At 61.5% G+C, this 10,850-nt stretch overlaps 1 protein-coding gene across 7 annotated transcripts in view; it reads right to left on the bottom strand.

Moving 5' to 3' along the window:
* Window positions 1–267: 267 nt before the first annotated feature.
* Window positions 268–10,850, bottom strand: part of ANKS1A (ankyrin repeat and sterile alpha motif domain containing 1A) — a 176,425-nt gene continuing 165,842 nt past the window's right edge. For 2 of the 7 annotated variants that reach the window (XM_034660577.1, XM_034660582.1), the window contains 9 exons: window positions 9,870–10,034; window positions 8,432–8,557; window positions 8,114–8,185; window positions 7,843–7,929; window positions 7,167–7,304; window positions 5,580–5,750; window positions 5,231–5,329; window positions 4,321–4,418; window positions 268–2,886 (listed from right to left, as the gene is read on the bottom strand). In XM_034660577.1, the coding sequence (XP_034516468.1) occupies window positions 2,883–2,886; window positions 4,321–4,418; window positions 5,231–5,329; window positions 5,580–5,750; window positions 7,167–7,304; window positions 7,843–7,929; window positions 8,114–8,185; window positions 8,432–8,557; window positions 9,870–10,034 (960 nt within the window). In that variant the 3' untranslated portion in view covers window positions 268–2,882. The other 5 variants (XM_034660576.1, XM_034660578.1, XM_034660579.1 and 2 more) reach the window with 3 other exon arrangements.

Below are 10,850 nucleotides of genomic sequence, written 5' to 3'. Positions count from 1 at the left end.
CAGATTGTGGCCCCTGCTTGGGATCCAGAGGAGATGTTCTAAGGAGGGGACGGTGAGTCACAGGGGCCTTGCCACTACGCGGGCTGAGCGGACCGTCGCTGGCAGCTTCCCGCTGGAAGCGCGCCAGACACAGCGGCACCCCCACACTCGGCCCCCACAGTGCGGGACACCCATCAGCGAGCCGAGCCAGCGTACGGACCGGACCTGCACGGCTGCCAGAGAACAGTCCAGAAGCTTTCCAACTCAAAAACTCCCCAAAAGTAAGGCTGGTTTCATGTTGTTTCTCATTTATTAATTCAGTCTGTTCTAAGTTGTACAGTTATGAAAATAACCAAGCCGAAGCTGGAAGCCCAGGAGGATTTACACGCTCTCATGTAGTGAGGTCAGTCCGTGTCGTTGCACAGATTCGCTGTTTGGTACCACAAGATGTTTGTAATTCGGACAAAATCGGACAGATTAACAATTATATGTACAGTAAAATAAAAGGGGAATTCATTCAAGTATCAAAATACAGAGACAAAGATTAAATAACATTTTTATTACAGTTCAGTCCGTTGCCACCCCGTCAGCGACAACACTTTTGCGAGCTGCTTCTGCCAGGCATCCCGCAGGCTGGGGCCTCCCCCAGGCAGACCGGGAGCAGACTAGCTTTCTACGGTCAGAGCGGCGGCAACCACGTTCGCTGCCTGCTCGGCCAGAGGCTTCTCGAGGAGCTCCTGCCGGAATCTGAGGCTAGAGACCCAAGAGGAAGGTGGAGCACAGCAGACGCGGAGCCTGGCAGGAGGGGTCCTACGGCTCAGAGCGGCTGGCAAGCAGAAGGGAGGTGAGCGGAGAAGCTGGGGCCAGGGAAGGTACTGACTCCCTCGCAAGTCCTGCCTAGAGGGGCCCGCACAGCTCAGAACCCGCCGCTGAACTCAGCGGCAGAAGCAGGGGCTTTTCTGCTCGAAGCCCGTCCTTGAAGTTACACCACCCTTTCGAGGGGAGAGAGAGTACCTGCCCTGGAGGAGAAGTTAAAAGGAAAGAAAGATCCAGTCCCTACCCTTCTCGACTGTTCGGAAATAAACCAATCTCAAAAGCAAACCCAGAGCCAGAGCGGACTAGCCAAGGCTTTCCAATATGAAAACACCCTGAATAAATAAAGACATAGCAGCTTCAAGGGAAGGAAACACCTACATGTGATTTAAAAACAGAAAGACGGCTGGAGCAGCTCATCGTAGTGTCTACAGTTTGCTTTTTGGACCTGTCGCCCCCGGAGAGGCGAGGCGCACTTGGCTGAGGCCAGCCCCCCGCAAGGGAGGGAAGGGCGCCAGCACCACAGCCCCGACCGCAACCCCTCCGGTTCCCTGTTCACTTCTCATGGGCCAGCGGGGGCAGAACATGCATGGCGGGAGCTGCCGGGAGGCTCACGGGCCTTGGCAGAAGCAGGAAGCGAAGCCAGGCTTCAGGCGGTGAGGTCCTTGTTCAGTACTGGAGAGCGGAGGGTTCCCCGGCCTGCTCCAGAGACGGGGTGCCGCCCCCCCAGGCCCAGTCTCAAGGCAGCGGGAGCACGGGGCGGTGAGGGTGCCCAAGAGCAGTCTCCGCGCACGGAGCCCGCGGGGAGCGTCAATTCACAGCCTCTGCTGGGAAGGAAGTCCCGCTGCAGCCTGGCATGCGGGCCCCGGAGCAGCCAGCCCGGGCGGCAGAGCGTGAGGAGCGCTGAACGAGCCACGGGAGGACGGCTCCTCTGCCCCCTCCCTGGAAGGTCCCGGGCCAGCGGCGGAGCCGGCTGTGCCTCTCGGCCTCACAGGAATCACCCCGTTTGCCTCTACCACCCTCAGGAGCACAGAACAAGGGTCAGAGTGGACAAGCGAAGCCAGCCAGCAGGAGGCCGTCAGTGGCAGTGGTGCGCCAGGACCCCAGCCTGCCCCAAGGGCCACACTGGGGGAGAACCGAATCGACTGTCACCTCACTTAGCCTTCTCTACACTCGGAGCCAGGGAGAATCCAGCAGCTGAAAGTACAACAGTCAAACCAGTAATTCAGAGGATCAAAGCGAGTCCTAATCACACAGACCTGATTCAACAAATCACAAATTGGCAGGTAGCAGTCTTAGCTGACCTACCCATTAATGCCCAAAACAAAGCTGCTTTTCCTCCTTTCCGACTGAACCCAGGCAGTCTGAGGTCACAGAAAGTGTGGGGCCGGCGCCCGGACCACCACCGGCTCGGGCGCCGAGGAGCGGCTCGCTCAGCTCTGTCTGGCCCCTGGACCTTCACACGTGGAACCCCAGAAACGGACCTTGAGTCTCTGCTTTTGCCAGGGGCCTCGAGGCTGTGTTCTCACCGCAGAGGCGGCGTCCAGCTCCGGATGAGGACAAGTTGTGCAGTTCACAAGGAACGGCAACGGACTTGGTTGGGTTTGAAAGGCAGACTCGAACAAACCCACTCATGCTGCCCCCCCCGGGCCTGCCTTCCACTCGCCACCGGCCGCCGCCTCCCTGCGTCCTCCTGGACTGCGCCCACATGCCTTCCCAGGGAAAGAAGGCCGTGCCCGCCGGCCTCCGCTCCTGTGCCGTCTGAAGGTCGGCAGTTGAACCTAGAGGTTTGAGCCAAGTCTTAAAAATTCGTTTTATAGAAAATTTTTTTTCTATTAAAAAATGTCTTCTGGACAAGTCACTTCCTGACTCTGGAGTTCCAGTCTCAGCTGCTCGAGGCCTGGAGTGCGGCTCGCTCCGCAAGACCTGGTGGTGGCAGGTCCAGGCCAAGCAGCCCCCAGGAGCCGCTACGGGCAGAGGCCGGGCCTGGGTCTTCGAAGCTGCAGGTGACACAGTGGCGGTGGCGGTGGCGGTGGGAGCCTGTGCTCCCCACGGCTGTGTTTCCGCAGCATAGTCGGTTCCTCGGTGGCTCAGCTTGGCAGAAGCAAACACAATGGGGGGAGGACAGGGTTAACCACAGGGGCCTGCACAGGGTGGAGGAAACTGAAAGGAAGTGGGAAGCAAAGGAAGGTCCCTCACAGCCTCCCCTGAGCGCCCACGGCCCACCGCCGCCGGTGGCTCAGCGCGTCTGCTCGGGAAGGCACAAGGACAGGCGGGCCACCCGGCTTTACCACCTCGGGCTCCGCCCCTACAGAACCGCCGGGAGCTCCCGGCTTCTCTACTGGCTACGCTAGGCTGGCACCGCGTCCTGCTGGCACTGCCGCTTTCCTGTCTCCCACCAGCGGAGACCAGGGGCTGCTTCCAAGCCTTGGCTCCATGATCCGGCAGCCGGACTGCTTGGAGCGACGGCCCACACTGCCTGCCCTCGGAGGGGGGCCACCCAGGGCAGGCCGGGGTGGTGGCCGACTATCTCTGACCCCCACACTGCGCAGCAGTGTCAGAAAGCCCCGGGAGGACAAGGGGAGGTGCTCGGTCCAGGTGCCTGTCCTCGAGCGGCTCGGTTCTGTGGGGGAAGAAGGTGCAGCATGTGTGCAGGGCACAGGCCTCCCTCTCGCTGGGTCCCACAGCAAGGCCTTCCTGCTCGGTGAGCCAGACTCCGGAGCCAGCCTTATGACTCCCTGGCGAAGACGGGAGGGGCCACCCGCACACATGCCATCCCGTTCCTCAGAGTGCAAGACTCAGCGGGACCAAAAGCCCTGCCGAGGGAAGCCGGCCTGTGGGAGGTTCAGAGACTCGGGCGTGTGCCGAGGGCCCTGGGCCCTCATAGAACGCAGCCCGACCCAAGGTGAGCCACAGCGCTGAGCTCGGGCTCTCCCAGGGCTGAGGCCAGCACCTCGCCGCAGACGAGAAAGGGACAGGGCCACCGGGCAGCCGCGGGCGCAGTGCAAGGGGACCCTGGCACCGCGTGGTCACAGTGGTCGGTTGTGTCAGGGAAGGTGCGAAAAGACGGTTCGCTCTAGGCAGCGGCACCCAGCTGCGGCTCAGCATGGCAGACGGGACAGGAGAGCAGACGGGGCCCAGCCCGGTCAGAGGGAGTGGTCACCGGTGCTGTCTGGACTCTGCTTGAAGGCTCCCCACCCCTCAGGACTCACAGCGCCTGCCCGCTGAGGCTTCCTGGGTACGACAGGGCCCCCTGAGCCCTCCTGGTGCCCACCTCCGAGGCAACTCGCCCCCCTCCCCTGCCAAGCTGTCCTCGCCCAAGGGGGGAGTCACAGTGTCCGGTGGTGCTGGGTACAAGCTGTGAGTGTGGTGTCTAGAGCGGCTGCCCGGGGGAGAGCAGGCCCCCTGGGCTGGGGCCTTGGCGTCTGCAGCCGGAAGGAGAGCAGAGAAGAGCAGAGGTCGGGTGGCAAGGCACAGTGAGACTAGCGGAGACAGGGAGTGAGCGGTTAGAAGATAGTGGTCTCGTACTTGGTGCTGAGGCTCCGCTTGGAGTCTGGTTTAGGGTCCACAACCCAGGAGACGCTGGCATGGGACTGGGCATCTGGGTCCATGTCGGGTGGTTCCAGCTGCCAAGGAAGAAGGGTGAGGGGTCAGAGAGGGAGCGCCGCGCCTGGGCGGGGGGGGGGGGCGACAGGGCCCAGCATCCCTTCTTCCTTCCCCGGGGCCATGCTGGCATCGTGGCAGCATGAGGGACCTGAGGGGAGGCCCTTGTTCTCCTCAGAGAGCAAGCCCCCTGGGGCTGGAGCGCAGAAGGGGCACCCTCCTCGGAGCATCGTGGGAGGACCACCTCCGGGCCTCTTCACGGGTGACTTCTCCCAGGGGTTTCTCAGAGCTGCTCACGTAAAGGAGCTCTGCCCGACCCGAGCATCGTGCTCTAAGCCCCAAACCTGTTCATAGCAGTGAGAAGGGGGTGCGGGGCTGGGAAACCCCAAGCCTTGGGTTCCTCAGGCGGGGCCCGAGAGCGCACCCCAAGCCCGACCACAGAGGGCACCCCGGGCCTCTGCAGAGAGGACACACAGAGAAACAGAGAGCTAAAGCACAGACAGGGATGGCAGGAGGGTGGCTCAGGAAAGAATGTCACGCAGGCAGAGGGGAGTGTGTCTCAGAAGGCTCACGGTCACTTCAGGGAGACTGACACACAGACAGCAGGTGTANTGGGTTCCTCAGGCGGGGCCCGAGAGCGCACCCCAAGCCCGACCACAGAGGGCACCCCGGGCCTCTGCAGAGAGGACACACAGAGAAACAGAGAGCTAAAGCACAGACAGGGATGGCAGGAGGGTGGCACAGGAAAGAATGTCACGCAGGCAGAGGGGAGTGTGTCTCAGAAGGCTCACGGTCACTTCAGGGAGACTGACACACAGACAGCAGGTGTAAAGACCTTGACTCCAGCACTAACAGACGGCAGCGGTAGGTAAGAAGGACGATGGGTGGTGCAGGTGTGACAGTGACAACAGCGACTATCGGGGGGCGGCGGCACCTGGGGCGCAGAGCAAAGCAGACACAGACACGGGGCGGTGTTACTGGGGGCTCGCTGCGGGCGGGGCCGCAGGGGCGCCTGGCGAGGGAGGGGGCCGAGGCCCGCGGGGGTACAGGAGAGGAACTAGGAACTAACGGCTGGTTCCTGAGGGGCCGGCGGCCTGCGGCCCGAGAAGCCCCTCCCGGTGCCTGCTCCACCCCAAGCCCTCGAAGCCTGGAAGGGGGGGTCTGGGCGACTGGGACCCACGTACTGCTGACTTCCTCATGCCAACCCGAGGCTTAGGCACCGGTTTCGAAGATTTCGTTTCGATCGTCTCGGCGGCAGAGGCCCCCAGGGGCCTGGACTTCTGGGCCTGCAGGGCCAGCTGATAGGCCACCTCGAACGCCTGCCCCAGGGTGAGGATGATCTCGTAGGTCAGATTCTGGGAGGAGACGAGCACGAATTCAGCACCGAGACTGAGGAGCCACCTCCCCGCCCCCCCCNCCCGGACGGCTAATGGGAGTACAGTGGATTCTGCCAGAACACGTTCTCGAAACACCGCTTTGTCCCAAGGTGACTGATTCGTGAGGGAACAATCTGAGTGCCACACACATTTTGTTTCCTCTGGCATGATGCCGTGGACAGAAACACTAGGGGACCGGGCAGCTGGGCTTCCCTGGGGCCGACGGCCTGGCCGCTGCCCCGTCCCTGCGGTGCTGTTCCTCTCCCAGCCCTCTGTGTGTCCCCCACGCCCCCGGACCCGCCACGAGTCCGCTCCAGGTCTCCCACGGGGGAGGGCAGGGCTGACTGCCGCAGCTCTGGGTTTCTCAACCATTTCATGTGAACAGAGCGGCGCCAGCGTTTTTACTGGGTTCCTATCTTTTTTAACATGTCACTGACCAAGTTTCTGAGTGTGGTGCCCCCAGCCCCATCTCCCCACAAACCCTGCTCTTTACCGCGTGAGTTTATGTAGCCTGGTGATCTTTGGTGTTACAGCAGAAATGACCGTGGAAAATGGGAGCTCCGGGTCAAACTGCCAGGAACTAGGGGTACGGGGTAGAGGACCCCCACTGAACCTTCAGAACAAACCCCACGCAGCTGCTCCCAGTATAGCCTCTCTTCGGCCACGGAGCCGCGGACAGTGACTTTCTAAGCAAGTGGCAGAGCCAGGAGTCTGACACCAGGCCCAGAGCAAGCACGGATTTCCTGGGGCTGCGAATGCCTTGCCGTCTGTGTTCCAGAAGCCCCAGAGATTTGGGAACTAGCTACTCTCCCCCAGGACGGCAGGGATGGGGGTGAGGAGAGGGTCCGGGGGCCTTGTCTCAGGGCAGTGGGCCCAGCCAGAGCATGAATGTGGGAAAGAGCAGCCTCCTGTCAGGTGGGCACTACTGCCCCCCAGAGGAATGCAGAAGGCATTTCAAGGAGATGGCCGCTGGACGGTGGGGAACAGGGTGGTGGGTTAACAGGCAGCCCAGGGGAGGGAACCCCTGGCTAAACCGTGGATGAGCCATCCGTTCTCCTCTGTGCATCAGTCTCGTCACTGACTACAGGGGACTGGCCCGGAGGCGCCTGGGTGGCTCAGCCGGTTAAGCGTCGGCCTTTCGCTCAGGCCACGAGCCCAGGGGCCTGGGATGGAGCCCCGCATCAGGTTCCCTGCTCTCTCTCTCCCTCTGCCTCTCCGCCAGGTTGTGCTCTCTCTCTCAAATGAATAATAAAAAAAAAATAAAGGGGACTGGTCTGGATGGCTGCTGGGGCCCCAGCCTGAACCAAACATGAGCCAGATGCCACCCATGTGCCGGGACAGAACGTAGGGCTGCGGGCCCCCTCCGGTGGTGCCCAGCTGCAGGACTCCACCCACCACATCCACCGTGCTGAACACATGGCAATAGTGGTGGCTGGTCTGCAGGTCCTTGGTGATGTAGGCAAAGGTACAGAGGTCCTCTGGGTCCTGGGCCGCACAGGAAATGTTCCGGATCTCGTGCTCCGCAATGACGTTCTGCCGGGGAAAGCAGGGTCTGGCATTCCTGGCCCCAAGGCCTGCCTCAGCCCGTATACACCATCACCGCCCCACCACCTTTCTTTGTCCCAGCTCAGGCTGTCAGCCTAAGGCCGCTACTTCTCTCCTTTGTTTGGTGGGGGTGGGAGCAGGGTCTAACCTCGCCAATGTAGGTTAAGGGTCTCCACCCGTGATGCTAACATCTGACCACCGCCTCTCCAGCCCCTCTGCCCTCCAGGGTGGGGGCAAGGTGGGTGGGGTACCAGGTGCGGGGCGTGGCGGAGTCCTTTGCTCATGAAGAGAATCACACCACGAAGTGCTCATGAACAGGTAAGAGGGCTGATGGAACCCATGCTAAGGGAGACCAGGGGCGCCTGTCACCAGGATCAGGACATGTGGCAGCTGAGAGGCAAGCGCCTGGCCAAGGTAGTAGGAATACAGAGGAATAAAGAGGGCTGGGGACACTAGGCAGCTCACAGGGGGCAGGGGCGTGGGGGGGAGGGGTCCCCTCCCACCAACAGTGCTGTGAGAAGCACACCTTGTTGGAGGCATCGATGAACTTGACACCTTTGTACGTGATGGACAGGATGATAGTGGGGATCTTCTTCATGTGCTCGGTGGATTTCTAGAGGAAACAAGGAGTGGGCCTGTGAATGTCCCTTCTCAAGGCCTAGCCCCTCGGATTCCACAGGCCCCAGCCTCCCCCTGACCTTACATAGTGTGGAAGGGCCCAGGGGGCTGCAGCGGGTGCCCCTGTGGTTGCCCCCCATCCCCGCCAGTCCCCACCTGCCAGCACACACACAACCTACCCGCATCTTGGCACAGGCATCCTGTGTGGACTCTGTCCCTCGAAGATCTTTGATCAACATAGAGCCCAGATACTGAGGGAGCGGGCAGTAATTGGGCTTAGGACGTACTGCGTTATCATGCAGGGCGACCCAACCGATTTGGGACCATAGTCAGACGGTTCCTCTCCTCACTCCCTTCCCCCGTCCTGGCTGGGAGGCCCCCCCGCCCCCTAGGTGCTGGGGGTGTCCAAGGAGTGGAGAACAGCACTAGAGCCCTCCTGGCCAGGAGGGGTGGGCGGCAGGGAGGCTGGCCAGGCTGGGAGGGCAGGGGCAACTCACGTTGGCTTCGTAACCGCAGGATTCGAAGATGAGCTTCTCTGGCTGGTGTTGCCAACTCTGCACTGGGGCGTACGGGGCAGCCAAGCTGGGGGGCCGAAGGGTCAGTCTGGCTTCACGCTGTTCTTCCTGCAGAACACATGGGCTCACAGGTCTGCTTGCCCACTCTGGAGGAACTCACGGGCTCCAGCACACCCAAGGGCAAAGAAGCCAGCCACAGGGTTCACGGGCAGGAGTGGAGGGCAGGAGACAAGCCAAGCAGAAGCATGGTGGCAGAGGTGAGGCCTATCCACGCCAGAGGAGAGGCGGAGCGGCAGGGATCTAGGCCATCTGAGGGCAGGCTCCGTCGGGAAGGCTCTGAGGTGGGGACGGGAAATGACTAAAAGCAGAGAGGGGAAACAAGCACAAAGCCCGAAGGTTGGGGAGCAGGAGTCAGATCCCTGGAAGCCTCATCTCCTAGTCAGGGCCCTGGCTCTGATTCTGGGCTGCCAGGGAGGCCTTTTACAGTGTCCCCTGAGGCAGCAGCTGGGGTGGGGGGAGGGGGGCAGGAGGCTGAGGAAGTCAGGTGCCAGGTGCCAGGTGCCAGGGGCCTGCACTAGGGCACTGGAAGAAAGAATGGGGAGGCGAGAGAAGAGTCTTCCGTTCCCAGCACTGTGCAGAAGTCTGATACGGAGCAACTGAAACGGCTGCACAACATGCTTTTCAAATCTTGTCAAGTTCATGGCTGTGCCCGTGGAAAGGTGAAGGACATCCCCAGGTGCTGCAGATGGGGCGTGTGAGTCAAGAGAAACAAAGCAGGGAAACTCAAGCTCCCTTTGGCGGGGAGGGCACGTGCCCATCTTGTTCCAGCAGGCCAATGTGGGGGACAAGACACAAAGCCTGGAATCTGTGCGCACGGCAGGAGGCAGGGCAGGGGCCCGGAACGCAAGGCCCCGAGAAGGTGAGCAGGGACTGCAGGCAGGGACCAGCCTAGGGCAAGGGCTGCACAGCAGTCCAGGTCCCAGCAGAGGCTGGGCGTCTAGGAGGGCGGACGGCATGGCGGGATGTGTCTCCCAGCCGCACCCGACGCTGGGCCGCAGAAACGCAGCAGGAAGAACGGAGTCTGACTCGGGCTGTGGTTTTGCCGGGCAGGCGAGTGCGGACTGTGGTGTTAGGGAAGGGAGAAAGCTGCTCCGGGGAACAGACAGGGCAAGCAAGAGAGGGACCAAGAAGTGGCTGCGAGCGGGGCAGAAGCGGGGCCAGAGGGCAGATGCTGTAGTCGAAGAGGAGCCACACGGCGGGCAGGGGAGGCCCTCCCGTGCCTTCCCCCTGCTGCTCATCCAGGAAGCTGCATTTAAGTGGCCTGCTACCCCCCTTCCCCCACCCCAGCTTGCGCCTCAGGGGACACAGGGGCAGTGAAGGGCTCTGGGGACCCCCATTCAGAGCTCCCCTCCGGTCCCACCTGGATTCTGAAGCGCTCCGCTCGAGAAGGTGCCACAGGGTCATGAAGACTGTCGTGCCGCCTCCTGCCCGTGTCCCCAGGAGGCAGTAGCAGGTCCGCGGAGCGGCCAGTGCAGGAATCATTCTGGCTCAGCGGGGACGATGTCTGGGAGAGCAAGTCTTGGCACTGTAGTGGGGAGAAATCCAGGTAACACTGGGAACTCCGGCGGCCAGTCCCTGGACTGTGGGTGTCAGCCAGTCCTGGGGCAGGTTAGGGCCCAACAGGGGCAGGTGGATCAGTGAGAACAGACATGAAGCTAAGGACCAACACCAAGCAGGCACCGACCGGATGGCACGCTGGCCCACAAGCCTGCGGGGAACCTGGCCTCGGGGCTCAGCCCAGGTACAGTCAAAGCAACCAAATTCTTCCTGGAGCCAGGAATCCGCGGGGACCAGTTCTGCGGGCACACTCCCCGGCCTGGAGCCGTAAGGGAAAAAGGATGGTGACAGGGCTGGGAAGCTGCTTTCATATTCATCAAAGATCAAATCACCTGTCACAATTCACTGCAGCTCCCTGGGGCACCGGACCAAATCCAAAGCACTTTCTGGAGAAAATACACAGCGCTGCCTGTCGGCACCCTGAGGCCCTGTCTCGTCAGTTTTTGTAAGTTGAGTGTCAGCGGTGCATTTGCTCCTCAGACTGGGCTGCTGTGTGAGAGGAGGACAGGATGACACCCTCTGGTGTAAACGGGTGGAGGTGCGGGGGGAGGATGGGCCCTGCTCAGAGCCCAGCGCTTGTCAGGGGCTCAGGTTTGCAGGCTCAGAACGGAGACGGTCCCAGACGTCGGCTCTGCCTGAGTCTAACCTGCAGTCAGGAATTACCTGGCCTGAGCAACGAAGCATCTGTGAGGTTTTTAAAGTCGCAGGTTCTTACCTTACGCCAGTTAGAATGGCAAAGATAGACAAGGCAAGAAACAACAATTGTTGGAGAGGATGTGGAGAA

The sequence above is a fragment of the Ailuropoda melanoleuca genome, chromosome 5, assembly GCF_002007445.2.
Source record: "Ailuropoda melanoleuca isolate Jingjing chromosome 5, ASM200744v2, whole genome shotgun sequence".
NCBI lineage: Eukaryota > Metazoa > Chordata > Mammalia > Carnivora > Ursidae > Ailuropoda > Ailuropoda melanoleuca.
The sequence above is the reverse complement of the archived record's forward strand: the minus strand, read 5'-3'. Positions and strand labels throughout refer to the sequence as shown.